Raw genomic sequence first — 17,332 nt, 5'->3', positions numbered from 1 at the left:
GATTCTTAAATAAGGCTGTATAAATCTATGCAGTTCAGGGCAAACACATTTATACATTTCTGTCACATTTCTGTCAGTTTAAGATATGATATTCACCCCAGTGGCCTTTTATGTGTACAGATAGGATGACATGCTGATTGAATGGTGTCAAGCTGTGAAGGTTACTTAGATAATATCATGCTCAACTTTCACTGTGTAAACTGTAGGCGTTTACCCTTGAACTACCTAGCACATGGGTACCATTGTATTTTTTTTTCGTTTCACATTGACAAACCTCCGACACAAAGATGAGAATGTAATCAAACGACACATACGATATATATTGCATTGTAATTGCATTTATTTATTCTATAGATTGAACCACATTCATAATATTTTCACTACAGGAAAGGAGCAATATGGTAAATTACTACAGAACAGTAAATACAGGAGATAAACTAACTGGTGGACATTTTGAAAAGTGAGGCAAAAATACTGAAAACTTAGCATACATTACAGTATTCACTGTATATATTCACATATATATATATATATAAAACTGACATGTTTTTGACTGAAATATACTATTGAACTTTCTTAATATGTTAAATAAACTGATGGCCACAGCAAACAAAACAATCAAAAAGTCAAGAAGAAAACATTATATCCTGGTGTGACTTCTGAAGTCACGTTTAGCCGTTCTACAAGACAGCATACATATTTATGCAAATATATACAATTTATAGAAGTAGTAAGGTGAATGAATAAATTCTGAGACATTGTCCGAGGATGATGGCAGCCAGCAGGTATAGCAATAGAGAAACCTCAATGAATTTAGTGACTTGATGTAAAAAATTAATGAAATGCACACATATGATTAGGCTCAGAATCACTACATTTGTTCCCAGTAGATTTCTGGTTTGTACCATAAGTGATATTGCTAAGACTTATTGGTTTATGTTTAAAATACGGTAGATCTGTGAGCTTGATTAAAGGATCACACACGAAGCAGCTTCCAGATTATGGACGCTTTAAGATCTCTGAGTGCTTATGAAAATGTTTTTTAACGACTATATACTCACACCACAAAGCAGCTAATTAAAGCAAAAAGCCTATGAACAGCTGCATGCTAGTCAAGTTTTGTTTCTTTCCCAATCGCTTACTCAGTACAATAACAACAATAACAAGAGCAGGTAGACACAGACACAGTCATTAACACTTCATTCATACTGTGTTCTTCTATACCCTTTTGTCTCCAGACACAAAAGCAGTAACAGTAGAAGTGTTGACAGAGAGTGTAAAGTGATCAGTCATAGCAGGGGTTGAATGGGGCCTTCAGTGAGCTCAAGGCCGAATAGAAAAGGAATCGTCCCCAAACCCCACCCCCTTGTGTTGTTCTGCATTTCCTCACTCAATAAGCCCCTCTTCATGGATTGGGTTTCCATGCAGCAGTCTTTGACTGCACCTGTTCTCCTCTATAGGACAGGCTCTAAACAAAGGCAAGGCTCTATAATGGTGGGATATTTGTCTGAACCTGTGAACGTGACCAGTTCTCGGGGAACACACATGCAATCGGAGTGTTCATTACTTTCTGAAAGCAGAAGAGAGGCAGGGGACTTAGATCTGGAGCTCTTTTGAATTGTTCACATAAACTATGACAACATAGGAACACATCACAGAACCTCCACTCAACAACCATGCCATGCACTAAACTGGAGCACACAACACTCCGGTTTAACCTGACATCATCTGAGCATTTAGACATTTATCTTAAGGAAAGCCATACCACATTGCCTTAGATTTAGAAATCTAAATGAAAGCATACAATACTAATTGATTCAATCCCTCAATGTACTTTTAGAAGAAAGTGCATTACAATCCTCAAAGGATCTTGATTTGTAAAGGGGTTTTACTTGAAATCTTTTTCAACAAAGGTAAACCCTTTGTTTGAAGGCTGAAAATAAAACCTAAAGTTCATCACTTGCCACAAATCGAACAAGAGTCATCAGTCCTTTGTCTCTTGTTCAGTTGACAAAAAAAAAAAAACACTGAACTTGAAAAAACTGGACAACACATAATAGCTGCAATGAGACCGGTTTTTTTGGTGACTATGCAACAAGTGGCATATTTTACACAGACTAAGTGAATGTTTTGCTGACCGCGTGACTGTCGATAGGGAAGAAAAAACCTGCGAAACTGCACACAGCTCAGAAATAAAGTCTGATGTCGCAAGAGTGCAGAAGTATGGGTGTCTGTGTGTGGGTGCACATCCTTTTTATTAAACATGAACGCAAGTGAAGAGGAAAATAAATAGAGGCAAAATCAACAAAATATTCTATGAAAAAAAAAAAGATATATCAATTGCTCTGTAATGTTTGCATTGTTTGTGTATATAAATAAGATAAATATTTAATAATCAAATATGAATATGTGATGTAAGTAGATGTGCGCTATAATATATTTGGGGATAAAATATTCAACTCATGTTTGGGTGAGTTGAACTTAACATTTTCTATTTGATACTCGACCTCAATGGCAAAAGGGCTCTGTGGACTGTATTGTTTACGTATCTCATGTACGACATCTGAACACTTAAAGCACCCAATAGCATTTGCAAGTTTGTTCCCTCTTGTTTAGCAGCAATAGGAGAAAAGATACTGATCCCTTATCTAGATTATTGAATGGAAAAACCTGCAGCATCACAAGGCATCTGGTACACTGAACCGTGACGCTTATTGAGGTGTATAATCTGCTGTATATTACAGATTGGACAGCAATAACGATGATTAAATTCTTTCTCTTAGCATGTTGATTCATACCTTGAATTAGGTTTCATACACACTGTATGAGGCATCTGACAACAATTACACCAATTATGTAGATCAGTTTTACTTGTGCAAGTATACAGCATGAAATCACATTATTACAAAAAAAAATCCCCTAATAAATAAATAAAATATTGAAATAGCTGGTTTGATCAGTCTGGTCATTCCTGAATTGTGAATCTCTTGTTTACAGTAGAGAATAATTAAATATTGTAAGCATAATCTAAGATAATATAGTACCACTGTAGCCTTGATTGTACTTTTTTCCAGACACAGAGATTCCACTCTGCAAGTTAGATTTATTTTTTTGACAAAAAACAGACTTTGGGAAGCATATAGAAGACATAGAGAAATTAATTACCAGGTCTGTCTAAATTATCACTTAGTGCAGTACAACTGCCTTTGAGAGGACCCCCTGTTACCATTTGAATAGGACATGACCTGTTCATGAAAAAAAAAACAAAATATATGTATAGTTTAGTTGCTTCAAATAAATCCTTAATATCTCACAACATCTGTAAAAAGTCATACCTGGTTTAGAACATCACTATTTACACGCACGTTGAAGTACAGCAGTTATATATATAATATAAATAATGCTGATGATTTACTATCAAGGCATCTTAAAAATGACATAAGGAATTCTGTGCATGTCCTCTAAAGTAATTGTTTTTCTTTATATAGGGCATTTACCTGGCTTGCATCACATTTAAGCTAGAAGTACAGAAGTACAAATATCATCGCTGGGAGTGGGTGAGTGCTGGTAGATGTGACGGTGACGAGCGTATGTGTGCGCTGTAAGAGCTCAGATACCAAACTAAGCCAGCGGCAGAGCAAACACTCTGAAATGTCACAAGGACAAAGTAACATCGAACAAACTGCAGAATACTGACAGAACCATAGGATCCGACATTCTACTAATATAAAATCGCATGTAAAAAGATTATTCGGGAAAAAGAAATGGTTCCAAGTATAAAGTACACATACTGTAAATGGGCCATGCAGTTCTTTTTATACCAGCATGTAGCAAACAGTGATCATGACGGCTACATAATAGGCACAACTCCCACTTCTTCAGTCTGGCTGAAACTTTTAAAGAGTGGTAAAGGAGAAACATAAAGCAGACAGCTGAGTGGCAAAAATGAAATCAAATGCTGTTGTAGAACATAGCAATGTTGTCAACTCCTAAATCAACAACTAAGAGTGCACTATGCCTTAATCAGATTCAATCTTTTCTTCGCAATGCATGTTGCACATAACTGAGATTCCAATACTGTCTATAATATTAAAGTAAAGTAAAAGGACTCCAGATCAGGTTTGGACTCAACCACAATCCAGCATTAAGTTTTAACACAGACCAGACCCCATAGGCTCTCAAACAGTGGTCAATCCCCTACAGACACATAAAACAGACAGAATCATGCTGAGGAAGGGATGTATAAGATGAATGGTTTTGGGAGAAATGGACCCTAACGAGTGAAGCTGCCACCCTCTGCAGGTTTTAAGCTCCTCACATTCTTTTCCTGGCCACGTCAGCATCCTGGCACTCCACGGCTGAAAGGGCGATCAGCATCTGCGCTGCATAGTATGTAGCCATGATAATGACGCGCGAGTGTGGCACAGGGAAGCAGAATTTATTGACCGCGATGGTGAGGTCTGACACCATGAAGAGAACGGCTCCCAAGCAGGCTGATAGCTTGGTCCATGTCCAAAGGTCGTTGGCCAACTGCACTCCGGCAATGGCCCTCCAGCCCATGAAGCCTATCAGAGCAATGTAGACGGCCACCAAATAGGTAAAGGTGCCAGACAGATAAGGGTAAAGAAGAGTATAGCAAAGGCCTGAGATAGTGCCAATGACCAAGCCTGCTCGTAGGTTGAGTGGTTTCATCCCAAAAGCAGATGAGTACAAGATGTGCGTGATAGCAAACATCAGCAACCCTGTTAAAGACAATGGATAAAGTTGTCATTAATTGATAAAAAAACACAAAAATTTTGAATTTAAAACATCATACATATGATTACTGATAGAAACAGACAGAAACACAATAATCAATTTAATTCAACTTTCTGACTAAACAAACTAATACCTTGGATTTGTCTTAATATTACAATAAAGACATCAAATGAAAAGTTGAATTCACCATGACTGAAGTAGCCCTGCTCCTGCCAGATCAGAAAGGCATCTCCTAGAGCTGAGAATATAAGTCCTGCAAGGATCTTTCTAGCACTCGAATGGGCTCCTAAAAAGCTGATGCCATGGGCCAGCAGGAAAACCCAGAGACAGAAAATGGGCAAACATTTAATAAGGGCACTGAACCAAGATGGACTGGAGGTGGGTAGCCACAGCACAAAATAGACACAGGTGGCTTTAAAGAATGGAACCAGCTTTGGGCCTTCGCTTTTCACCTGCACAGAACAACAGAATATGTCAGGATAAAGGAAAGGCATATAAAATATGCATGTAATTATACTGTAAATTGATGTCAAAAGACAGTTCTAATATTTCTACATAACCACACTTCTGTTTTGGCTTTTGAATGCTCATAAACAAGGGTTAGTTATGGTATTTAGAATAATAAAGTACAGTGTACTAAATAAAACAGTATTTTATGATTGCTTAAACTGAATGACTAGTGCTTATCAGACCCATGGAAAAAATTCAACCAAAGGTTATTGTTTTTCCAGCAGGAGGGAGCTGAGAATGAAGTTCACAGTGTTCTAGACCACTTTGTCAGAGAACAGATAGAGAAAGTGGTGCGTCAAAAATAAATAAATAAATTCAGCAGACATTTTACCTACTGCCCAAAAAACTATAAACTCTAGGGAATAAGCCAAAGAGACAGAATAGGGCAACGCCCTGGGGCCACATACCAATAAAAGCTTCTTTAAGAGTCTTGACTTCGCTTTGACTATTATACTATTAAAAACTGATTCATAATTATTACAGTCTACAGAATGCATACACCGTTGTTAGTTTACTGATAAAGACAACAGAGGCAATCGTGTGACTTTTTTGTTTTCTCTGCATAGCAAAAGCAGATTTCCAGTACTGGAGAGTGTTCAATGTGATGATATCTGATACAGGATAACTGATACACTTCTGCTTCCTTAATGGGTTTAAAAAATTTAAACTGCCATAAATATCAGCTGGAAAAAGAGGTCACATGATATTCACACACATATGCTCTGAAAATGATGCAATGGAAAGTTTTTTGGCCCCCTTAAAGAATAAATGTAAATATTCCAGCTTGGCAGAAGTCTAGAGTTAAATTTTTGATACTCATCTGTTTCTCATATGAAATCCTGATGTTTGCAACACATTAGGATATTCTGCAAATCTGTATATTTCTGTGTGTGAATGTACAGTGGTGTGAAAAAGTGTTCCTGATTTCTTATTTTGCATGTTTGTCACACTTTAAAAAGTTTCAGATCATCAAACTAATTTAAACATTAGTAAAAGATAACACAAGTAAACACAACATGCAGTTTATAAATGTAGGTTTTTATTATTGAGGGAAAACAAAATACAAAACTACATGTCCCTGTGTGAAAAAGTGTTTGCCTCCTAAACCCATTATCAGGTTGGGCGACTTTTAGCAGCAACAACTGCAATCAAGCACTTGAAAATTCAGCCACATTGAAGGGTTTTCGAGCATAAACCGCCTTTTTGAGGTCATGCCACCGCTGCTCAATAGGATTCAGGTCAGGACTTTGACTATGCAACTCCAAAGTCTTCATTTTGTTTTTTGTTTTTTTTAGCCATTCAGATGTGGACTTGTTGGTGTGTTTTGGATCATTGTCCTGCTGCAGAACCCAAGTTCGCTTCAGCTTGATGTCATGAACCGGACATTCTCCTTCAGGATTTTTTGGTAAAAAGCAGAATTCATGGTTACCACAACAAGTCTTCCAGACCCTGAAGCAGCAAATCAGACCCAAACCATCACACTACCGCCACCATATTTTACCGTTGGTATGATGTTCTTTTCTGAAATGCGGTGTTACTTTTACACCAGACGCAATGGTACACGCACCTTCTAAAAACTTTTGTCTCGTCAGTCCACAGAGTATTTTCCCAAAAGTCTTGGGGATCATTAAGATGTTTTCTGGCAAAACTGAGACGAGCCTTTATGTTCTTTTTGCTTAGCAGCGGTTTTCATCTTGAACCTTTGCAGACCATTATTGCCCAGTTTCTTTCTTATGGTGGAGTCATGAACACTGACCTTATCTGAGGCAAGTGAGGCCTGCAATTCTTAGGATGTTGTTGTGGGGTCACTTGTGACCTCTTGGATGAGTCGTCACTGAGCTCTTGGGGTAATTTTGGTTGGCCAGCCACTCCTGGGAAGGTTCTTCATTGTTCAATGTTTTTGCCATTTGTGAATAATGGCTCTCACTGTGGTTCACTGGAGTCACAAAGCTTTAGAAATGGTTTTATAACCTTTTCAGACCGATAGATCTCAATTACATTCTTCCTCATTTTTTGGCTCTCTGCATGATTTTTAGCTTTTGAGGATCTTTTGGTCTATTTCACTTTGTCAAGCAGGTTCTATTTAAGATATTTCTTGATTGCGAACAGGTGTAGCAGTAATCAGGCCTGTTTGTGGCTAGAAAAATTGAACTCGTGTAATAAACCACAGTTTTAACATTGGGGCAAACACTTTTTCACACAGGGACATGTAGTTTTGGAATTAGTTTTCCCCTCAATAATAAAAAACCTTCATTTAAAACCTGCATGTTGTGTTCACTTGTGTATCTTTTACTAATATTTTAATTAGTTTGATGATCTAAAAAATTAAAGTGTGACAAACATGCAAAGAAGTAAGAAATCAGTAAAAACACTTTTTCACACCACTGTAAATGCTCTGCTGCTTACAGTGCTTACTGTGTGCAAACATTAAAGTAAAATATAATGGATGTCCCTGGTATTTGAAAAATAATCCATATCAAACATCATGAAAGTTTAATGCTGGATCAGCAAATAAGGCTGAAATTTCCAAGAAAAGAGATCACATTTCTGTCCAGTCTCATTTTCACTACCTTTTTTTTTCTATGCATACGTGTATACTGTATATATTACAGACACATTTAACACCCTTCAAATGTTCATGCATCCTGTTCACCACATAATCAAAAAAGTGATAAAGAAATTGTCATGGGTGCTTTAGGATCTGCGCACTGGGAACTGAAGAATTTGGCTGCTTAGCACTTTAGAACACTAGAGGAAATGGGAACTGTGGTTACGTTGTTTAATTGGGGAAAAAAGGGCTATTGTTAGAAAGGATATATTTTAATCAGATTGTACCCCCCTGCCGTCTGGGAAAGGTCACAGGAGGCTGAAACGGTCTGAAACAAAGTTCAGCATCTCTCCCAACTTTTATACCACTTTATTTTTTGTAAGTAGTGCTGAACTTAGAGTATGAAATATTACTTAGATTAATTGTTTGATATTAATTCAGAAATAGGTCTGAAGAATAAAGGTGGCTCATCATGAGGCCCTAAAACCCAAAAGACAGAATCCTATCTAAGTGTCAATATGTTATCAAGCAGTTATCAATTAACATACAAATTGTAACCTTAGAAACAGTTTGATAAAGAAGCAATAGTGTTTTGTGCTCAATTGGGAGAGCTAAATTATATATCATAAGACATTCACAGCTGGCAATGATCATATGTTAATGTCACATAAAAGCATAGTACATAAGAAGCAGAGCTGTAGCCAAGCTTTTGTCTCAAACAAACTCTCTGAAAAGATTATTTACTTTCACTTTTCCAAATATTAGTGTACTGTGGCTAAGCAATGGTTTCCTTTACAGATCTATAGAAATGTATATTATTTTATTCTTCAGCTACATCTACTTATTCTTTAAATCGAGATATCCTTCATCTATATATCATTATATTTATTGTAATCTCTATCTCCTTCAGATATAATAAGTGTCTGATTCGGTTTTCCCACCCGACTGCACAAGCATTATAATAGTCAAGTTAGCATTAGCGGGACCAGCCGATAAATATCATACTTGTGCCATTTTTATTGATTTTATTTATTTGTATCTCCCCTTTCTTTCTCTCTCCCCCTTCTTTTCACTGCACTATTATGTCATTTTCTTTTACATGCCAACATGTCAAGTCTTCTATGCTTGGTCATCTATTTGCGTATTTGTTATCATGCTTGTATTGTATCTTGTCTTGAAATCTTATGACCACGAGCATTACATTTCTTTAACTAACTGGACAATCACTGCACTATTATGTCACTTTCTGTCTCAGGCTAATGTGTAGCACATTATTCTATTCTTGGTCGTTTATGTAAGTTGTAAACATGCATTAGTCTATGTTTCAGCATTGCTGTACAGGGCCTGTACGTTAATTGTGCACATTCTGATGTGTTGTGTTGATTTTGATCATCACAGATCCAAAGTACAGTTGGTTTCCTGTGCGCATGCGTAGAAGCAAAGAGGCAAAAAAAAAAAAACAACGCAGGCGAAAGCGTGCTCACGTGACCACTTCCTTTCAACACAATCTCTTTGAAAGCGCAGCTAAAAGCAGGAAAGCGTGAGAATATTCTGTACGTCACAGAATAACCAAGAACAACGGTGTCATACAATAGACACTGTTTAGATTAGAATTTGACCGAAATCCAATCCATATTTACAGGATTATGCTTTAGAAATAGAGTCCTAAATTATAATCTCTATTATATTTTTGCATTACTGATGTATATCACAAACAGCAGATGCGAGGGTAAATTATAAACATGGACACGCTCTGGTCACGTGCTTAATGTTTTCCCGGATGTGCATACAATAATCACGTTGTTCAAAAGAATATATTTGCCAAACGGATGGATGACCTGAGATAATACTCTAACTGCGCTATTTGTCAATTCACATTGCATCCTTATCAGTCAACAGACACAGAAGGTGAATGCAAAGAGAACAGATGAGATTTAAGACTAAGGATGTGGAGTATCCACTTCACACTGTGTGGCACATCAGCAGAAATGTGTGTTACATGTGCACATCATATTCTGTTTAAACATATAAATGATTTTATAGACTTACCACAGTAACAGGTGAAACCATGTTTGTATTAGGATGATATCTGGGAGATGATCGGAAATTAAACAGACAGGAACGAGGCTGAACCGGTGTGAAACGCGACGACAAGTGTATTTATGTTCCTTTGTGCAGAAAATTGTTTTTGTCTCTTGTTTGGGACAGTTCAGCATCGGGGGAGGAGAGAAATCAGCTGTAAGTGTGGGTGGGTATAGGGGATGAAAGTGCGGATTGGGCAGAGCGAAAATATCTGTCCAATCAAAATGTCGGAATGTCGGAGAAGTGCCCGCCTACTTATAGGAGGGATTTCTCTGTCTTATTGACGTCCTCTTCCACATGCGCTTCATCACTGCTGTCTCTTTAGGTTTTCTTTTTTTAGTTAAACTTTACATTTAGGCTCAAATCCTTAATAAATTGCACTAAAATTTCTTCACATTAGAAGAAGTGTATTAAATGCTGCCTAATTAGTTTTTTTTCTCTGCCCTCTTTTAGGTTGTATAATATTTTCATAAAACTTGTACAAGATTTCCTTAATGCGCTTGTTTTAAATGTAATTAATTATCAATTTATATATATATATATATATATATATATATATATATATATATATATATATATATATATATATATATATATTTATTTTTTTGTACAAATGCTAAAAATGTTTTTTTTAGCCTAGGTTGCCAGATATTTCATCAACAACAACGACAACCTCTTTTGGTCAATAAATCCATGAGAAAGATCAACATCATGACAGGGAAAATGCATTTAAAAATATTATAATTAAAAAATGATACCACACAATACATGCATCAACTGTAACAATAATTCTCTTCAAAAATGTGTTTAGGAAATTTATGTATGTTCATGGGACATAGTGTCTTTATGAAACTTAGGCACAAAACAATATTTAAAAGAGGTTTTTATTTGTCACATGTACATGACAACCTTTAAATTTGTTTTTTCACATATCCCAGCTTGTTAGGAAGCTGGGGTTTAGAGCACAGGGTCAGCCATGATACAGAACCCCTGGATCAGAAAGGGTTAAGGGCCCCTGCTGTGGCAGAAACCACCGACCTTCTGATCACTAACAGAGAGCATTAACCACTGAGCTACCACTTTCCCATTCCCATCCTTGAATATATATATATATATATATATATATATATATATATATATATATATATATATATATATATATATATATATATATATAATCGTTGTAATCATTTAATATTTTAGTTAAAACTAGTTTTTTTTTTCCTAAAATTTCAAAAGCACAACCAGATGCACCATAAATGTTAATTTGTGCTATGTTGAGTACATTTGGACCCCGGTAAAACACATGCTCTTTAGAGAGTTTGTGAGTGAGGTTGAAAATGATTTTCCTTCCATTTTCTCATATCACAGATACAAATTTGATCAATCTTATAAAATACATATTGTGGTTATTATGTGTCATATACCATTATTTGTTGTTTGCCGTTGTTTATATTATTGTAATTGTTACATCTTGAAAAAATCATTTGATTTTCCATCTGCCTTAATATATTTGGTCATTAAAAACATTGAAACTTTAAATAATGTGCAACAGAGAAAACAATAAATACTGTGATAAATATTGTCTAATAAACATAAATCACATTTTCTATATTTTCTATAACCTTTTCATGTTTCCCTTATCCAAAGTAATGTAAAAAAAAAAAAAAAAAGAAAAGAAAAAAGAGTGTCAAATGATCACTAAGTATGGGGCTCTTTTTTTTACCTTTTAACATTATATTATTATTGTGTCTTTGTCTCATGAATTATATATATATTTGTGGTTGGCCGAATCAGAATATTCAAAGAAGTAATTTGTGTGTGAGTTCATGATATGAAGTGGTTCTTGGGATAGAGGGTCATAAAGCAGCCATAAGTGGCAGCCAAAAAGCTAAATTATTTTATTTAACTGGGATAAACCTAGGCATTTAAAAAGAGTGCTGATGAGGTAATTATTGAAAAAAACACTATGGCAGAAGAAGGTATATAAAGACTATTTATTAACTGTTTTGGATGCTTTCATGGAACTGCATGGCTTTATTTCTCTACATAAAGTCTTCTTGGATACCACAACACTGGATCCTGAACTTAGTATTTACTTGCTATTTGGGCTGTTATTGCATGTGTTACTTTGATAATATCTGGTCACGACAGATTATTAGGCAAATAGTTAAATTGTGTGCAAAAATCATAAGGCCTAAAAATGTGTGTCTAAAACAAATTAAAATAACATGTGGGTAAAGGCCGGACCTGGCAACCCCGAAGCAACAGAGGATCTGAAACGTCAGCGTGTTTTCTAGAATGACCAAGACCGGATATGACGTATCTCCTGGCTGGTTGACGTAGCCACTACTTTAGCCTCAGAAACCATGTAGTTTTTCAGTAAATCGAATTTACTGTCTGGTTTTGCGTTTGGAGGAATGTGGAAGTCGAGAACATTGAGAAGTTATTTATCTTTCAGACTTCGCAGCTTCATTTGTTCTATTTTGTAGCTCATTTCACGTAGCTAGCTCGTTACTACACTAGGTAGCTAATTGTAGCTAGCAGGTCGAGCAGCTGTAATTATGAAACGACAGCTCAGTGAGATTCACTGAAACGACGGAGCGTGTTCACTCGCTTTCAGGTGAAAATGCAGTCGTGTGAGCTCGGGTTGGGAAGATGAACATCTCTGGTTCGGAACTAGAAGCGGCTCGTTAGATCTCAGCAGCTGTGGGTTCAGGGAGCAGCAGGTAACTCACGATTTACAATCTGTTAGGAGCAAAACGCGACATTTGGCAGTATGGATTTCAACAGCGTGCTTTCCATCGCCTCCCAAAAGCAAGGCCTGAGCAGCTTACCGGTAAGTTACTAATCATTAACGTGCTCAAACTCGCCATTTAAATACCCCAGGCACTGGCGTGGCATCTACTGGGATCTCTTTCTTCTCTTTCTAATGTTATACCCAGTTATAATGATTATTTTCTACTCTTCATACAACCAGTTATCTATTTCAGTATAGAAATAAAATAAGAACCTTCCTGTGGTTATAGAGCAGATAGATTATAGTTTTCTCCAGCTGTCAGATGGATGAACACATTAAAGAAACGTGGAGATATATATATATATATATATATATATATATATATATATATATATATATATATATATATATATATATATATATACACACACACACACACACACACACACACACACACACACACACACACACACACATATATATATATATATATATATATATATATATATATATATATATATATATATATATATATAAATTGAATCCATTATGGGTTTACAAACTTTATACACCCCAGGGTATGGGGATATCACACAGATGTAAATGCCATGTTCATATATTGCAAACAGTGAAACTTTTTTTATTTCTTATCAATTCCTCAATTTCAATATTGAAACATTGAATATATAATGATTTAATAAAAACAATCATTCAGGTCAATGTCATTTCTTTGTACCACTCATGTTTGAATGTTTAACAGATATTCATGTCTGCCTCATTCAGTTCAGATAAACTGTCAGGTATTTTCAGATTTAGAGAGTATAAGTGTGTATTGTTTCTATGATTTATGGCTCAGTTAGTTATAGGTATGACGTTGTTGGTTAGTTGCTGTTTGTATTCTTTGTATGCTTAACTTCCATCTGTGCTGAATTTGCAGAAGAGGTACAGTCTGAAACCTGGCCCTCCAAAGAAAGACCCCAAAGTAAAAGGTGTCAGTTCCTCTGCAGTGCAAGCGTACCTAAAGAAGCAGGAGCTGGAACAGAGAAAGAAAGGTAAACTAATAAAAAATAATTCGTTTATACGTTTCCACGATTGTAGTTTTTTTTTTTTTTTTAAACATACAACCCTTTCCCTTTCTTTATCTGCATTTAGACTCCGAGAAACAACGGCAGAAGGATGAACTCGTGGCCAAGAGAGTGGAATTGAAATCCGACCGAAAGGCACGTGCTATGGCGTCTCGCACCAAGGACAACTTCCACGGCTACAATGGCGTACCTCTTGTAGATCAGCCTAAGAAAAGGCTGAGTAAGGGTTCAAGGTTTGATGAACAAACAGGAGAGGAGGATTTTTACGATGAAGACGGTTATGAATATGCAGGCACCGACTCTGAATCTGAACCCGAACCCCCGCCTGCTGTAAGGCCTCAAGAACGCAGTAATGGCTCAACTAAAATGAGCAACACACAGAAAAAAACTTGTGCTCCACCCAAGGCTGCAACCCCAGCCATGAATTTTGCAGATCTCTTAAAGCTTGCTGAGAAAAAACAGTTTGAACCTGTCGAGCTGAAACCAACAAAGAAAACTGAAGAGAGGCTTCGCACAGCAGAGGAAATTAGAGAGTTAGAACTTGAGCGCAAAGCTAAGAAACAGGATAAAAGGAGAGACATTAAACCAGATAAAAGTTCAGGACACAAAGATAGCAAATCCAGCACAAATTCTCACAAGAACACTATGGTTGAAAGGGAAGGAATATCGCACAGGCCATCGAATGAGAAATCGTCCAGTGGACTTAGCAAAACGCCAAAGTCGCACATACAGACTGAGCGACCACACAGTTCTGCAAAATCATCTCATGGATCCAAACCTGGCTCTAGCTCCTCAGGTGCCTTTAATGGTAAAGCTGCCATGAAGGGAACTTCAGTTTCAGTCAAGCAAACTGGGCCCAGGCCGAAGTCTGGTGAAAAGCCAACCACCTCAAGTGACCTTAACTCTAAGAAAGGCTATCCAGGACTACCTCAAGTAAAAAGTAATAGTTCTGGGAGCCGAGCTGTTGCTGCTTCAAACTTATCCAGACCTTCAGGTCATGGGCAAGGGATTAAAGGGTCTGGGCATACCAGACCTAGTCAGGGTAACGTGGATAAAAAAGGAACTCCTCAAAAGCCAGGAAAGGGAGAGTTGCCTCGATCTGGTGGCAATCCCCCTCCCCGACCAGGTATAAATGGATCTATGAATTCAGCACCTTCTGGTTCCTCAAAACAAGCATTTCAGCAACCAAGACCTGGAAGCAGCATACAGGGTCGTCCTGTCCCTGGAGGGGCAAAACCCTCTGCAAATGGACAAGGCAAATTTAGCAGACCATTAAACAGTATGGGACCAGGTCCTGGAAGACCCCCATGTACTGTTGTGTCTGAGACCATTTCATCTAAGAACTTTGCACCTAAACAAGGAATGGCTGCCAGGCCTCCAGTTTCTCAGGGGCCCAAAACAATCATTGGACCAACCGGTCATAGAATTTTGGTTAAATCAACTGGTAAGGAGAGATTTGTGAACTTTCTTATTTGCAATGTTTACATGGTTCATTTCAGGGGAATTCATACAGATCGAATCTTACTAATAGCAAGTATCATTTTGAATCTCAAAGTGCTTGGTGGTTTTTTTTTTTTTCGTTTTTTTTTTTCTTCTTTAAGCAAAGCAGCCACCTGTAATGCTTGCTACACTCACTCCCATAGTTTCTAACTCCCATACTTTTAAAATACAAAACTCTCGTAGTAACAGGTGCAAGAGGTCCACATGGTATGATATTGTTTAATGGTAGTTTTTTAGTGTTGCATTACTACTGCTTATAATACATTTTTGTGTGTAGCTCCATTGTTCATATTGTGTATAAAAGATTTGATCAACCCAAGTCCATCCATTAAGTGCATTCTAGAACCGGTGTACAATCAAATCATTTGATTTGCATTTAAAACCTGATAATCTCTAGGAGATTATTACAGGTCATATGTGACTGGATAAGCTATGACTGGCCCTCTGGGTTAACAGTAAAATGCAAAGTGTTTGTAATTTGCCCCAATGTTTCTGAAGATCCTTGAGATATCCAGGAGCTTTAACCTCTGCCAGCAGGAGTTCATGATTAACATGGAACTTCAGATACATCCAGTGTAGCTTAACTAAGACAGACTGTCCTTTTTTTTTTTTTGCTCTAATGAGCCTTGTGCTTCAAAAAAACAGCAGTGCAGCCACACAGCTACAATAATTCAGTGATAATAGTGGTATAATGTGATCCAGGTCAGGTCCAATGATTTCTTGAGATAAGGCGTCTACACTTTTGGTGGCATATAAAAAGTTTTTTTTTTTCCCCCTACTATTTTTGTTTGCTCTGAAGAAACCATGCTACCACCAATAACATCTAGCTACAAACGCAAGTGCATGGATGAAGAGGAGTACGACTCTGAGATGGATGACTTCATTGATGATGAAGGAGAAGACCAGGACGAAATTTCGAAACACATCCGAGAAATCTTTGGCTATGATCGGAAAAAGTAAGTTCTATAAAATGTTCAGTTTATCATTGGATTCAGTGCTGTTAACGTTCCAGTTTCAATTCATGACATGAAATGTCCTTGTGTTGTATTAGATACAAAGATGAGAGTGACTATGCATTGAAGTTTATGGAGAGCAGTTGGAAAGAACAACAGAAGGAGGAAGCGCGAAGGTAAAAAAATAAAATAAAAACAAGGCTCGGTTTTATTCCCCCTTTACTTATATTTAGTGTGAAGCCAAGGTATGTTTATTTCCAAAGTTTGCTTCTTGTGTGTTCTGCCTGGAATCTTTTGCTGGTAGTCTGTGACTGGCTGTGATCGAGGACCAGGAGGAAGAGCGCAGAGAGTTGAAAGAAATTAAATGCAGAGAGGGGAAAAGGAAAAAATATCATGAATTGTTAAGCAACTGGGAACTGAATGAACCCTTTGTGCATCTGGATGAAACTAGTGTGTACCTTAATGCATGTGTTTTTGTCTTTGCTTCAGTTTGCGCTTGGGTATTAAAGAAGATGAAGAAGACATGCGTAAGGAGGAGGAGGAGATGAAACGGAAGGAAGCGATGAAAGCAAAACGCAGAAAAACTTGATGTTTGAGTTTGTTTTTTTTTCTCACTGACTTTTGTGGAGTAAAGCAGGCTCAACACTTCCTTGTGCCATTCTGCAATTAATGTTACATTATTATTTATGTCCAATTACCAAAAATGGGGATCAGTTTTGCACTACCAGGAGCCCATCTTTGTTAGCTGAGCTTTAGAGAAACTATATAATGCATCACTTATGCCATTTTTTATATTGGTAAAGATCATGGAATTACAATTATGTAATTAAAGAAGCAGCACCTGCTTTGGTATTTGTTCAGGATTTCAAGATTAGGAGTCTTATTTTATTAACGGTATTTAATGATCGAATCATTCTGCAATTTTTGCAATGTATTTTTCTTGTTAAAGCAGTTTGACAGACCAAGTTGTCCTGTGATGATGTTTTTCTTTTTTGTTTGCATGACCACATGAGTCTGTACATTCTTCATAGATTACGGATAACCATCCTGGGCTCAACATTTTATATGTCTAATTTTTATTAGGATTATTTGGGTCTTATCAAAATGCAAAAGCAGGATGATGCTTGAAAAAGAGACGTTCACATCTACTGGATTT

General features: G+C 36.9%; 2 protein-coding genes across 2 annotated transcripts; one reads left to right on the top strand and one right to left on the bottom strand.

Annotated features, from left to right (window-relative positions):
- Nucleotides 1-322: 322 nt before the first annotated feature.
- tmem86a (transmembrane protein 86A) lies at nucleotides 323-10,215 on the bottom strand. Its single transcript, XM_046859905.1, has 3 exons — nucleotides 9,866-10,215; nucleotides 4,946-5,210; nucleotides 323-4,742 (listed from the first exon to the last, which is right to left on the bottom strand). Exons 1-3 carry the CDS (start codon nucleotides 9,884-9,886, stop codon nucleotides 4,315-4,317), a joined length of 714 nt encoding a protein of 237 aa, XP_046715861.1. The 5' UTR covers nucleotides 9,887-10,215; the 3' UTR covers nucleotides 323-4,314.
- Nucleotides 10,216-12,195: 1,980 nt separating this feature from the next.
- Nucleotides 12,196-17,141, top strand: spty2d1 (SPT2 chromatin protein domain containing 1). Its single transcript, XM_046860214.1, has 6 exons — nucleotides 12,196-12,737; nucleotides 13,576-13,690; nucleotides 13,791-15,167; nucleotides 16,023-16,179; nucleotides 16,275-16,352; nucleotides 16,666-17,141. The coding sequence occupies exons 1-6, from the start codon at nucleotides 12,678-12,680 to the stop codon at nucleotides 16,763-16,765; spliced, it is 1,887 nt and encodes a 628-aa protein (XP_046716170.1). The 5' UTR covers nucleotides 12,196-12,677; the 3' UTR covers nucleotides 16,766-17,141.
- Nucleotides 17,142-17,332: the final 191 nt, after the last annotated feature.

The sequence above is a fragment of the Silurus meridionalis genome, chromosome 10, assembly GCF_014805685.1.
Source record: "Silurus meridionalis isolate SWU-2019-XX chromosome 10, ASM1480568v1, whole genome shotgun sequence".
In the NCBI taxonomy this organism is placed as follows: Eukaryota; Metazoa; Chordata; class Actinopteri; order Siluriformes; family Siluridae; genus Silurus; species Silurus meridionalis.
The sequence above is the reverse complement of the archived record's forward strand: the minus strand, read 5'-3'. Positions and strand labels throughout refer to the sequence as shown.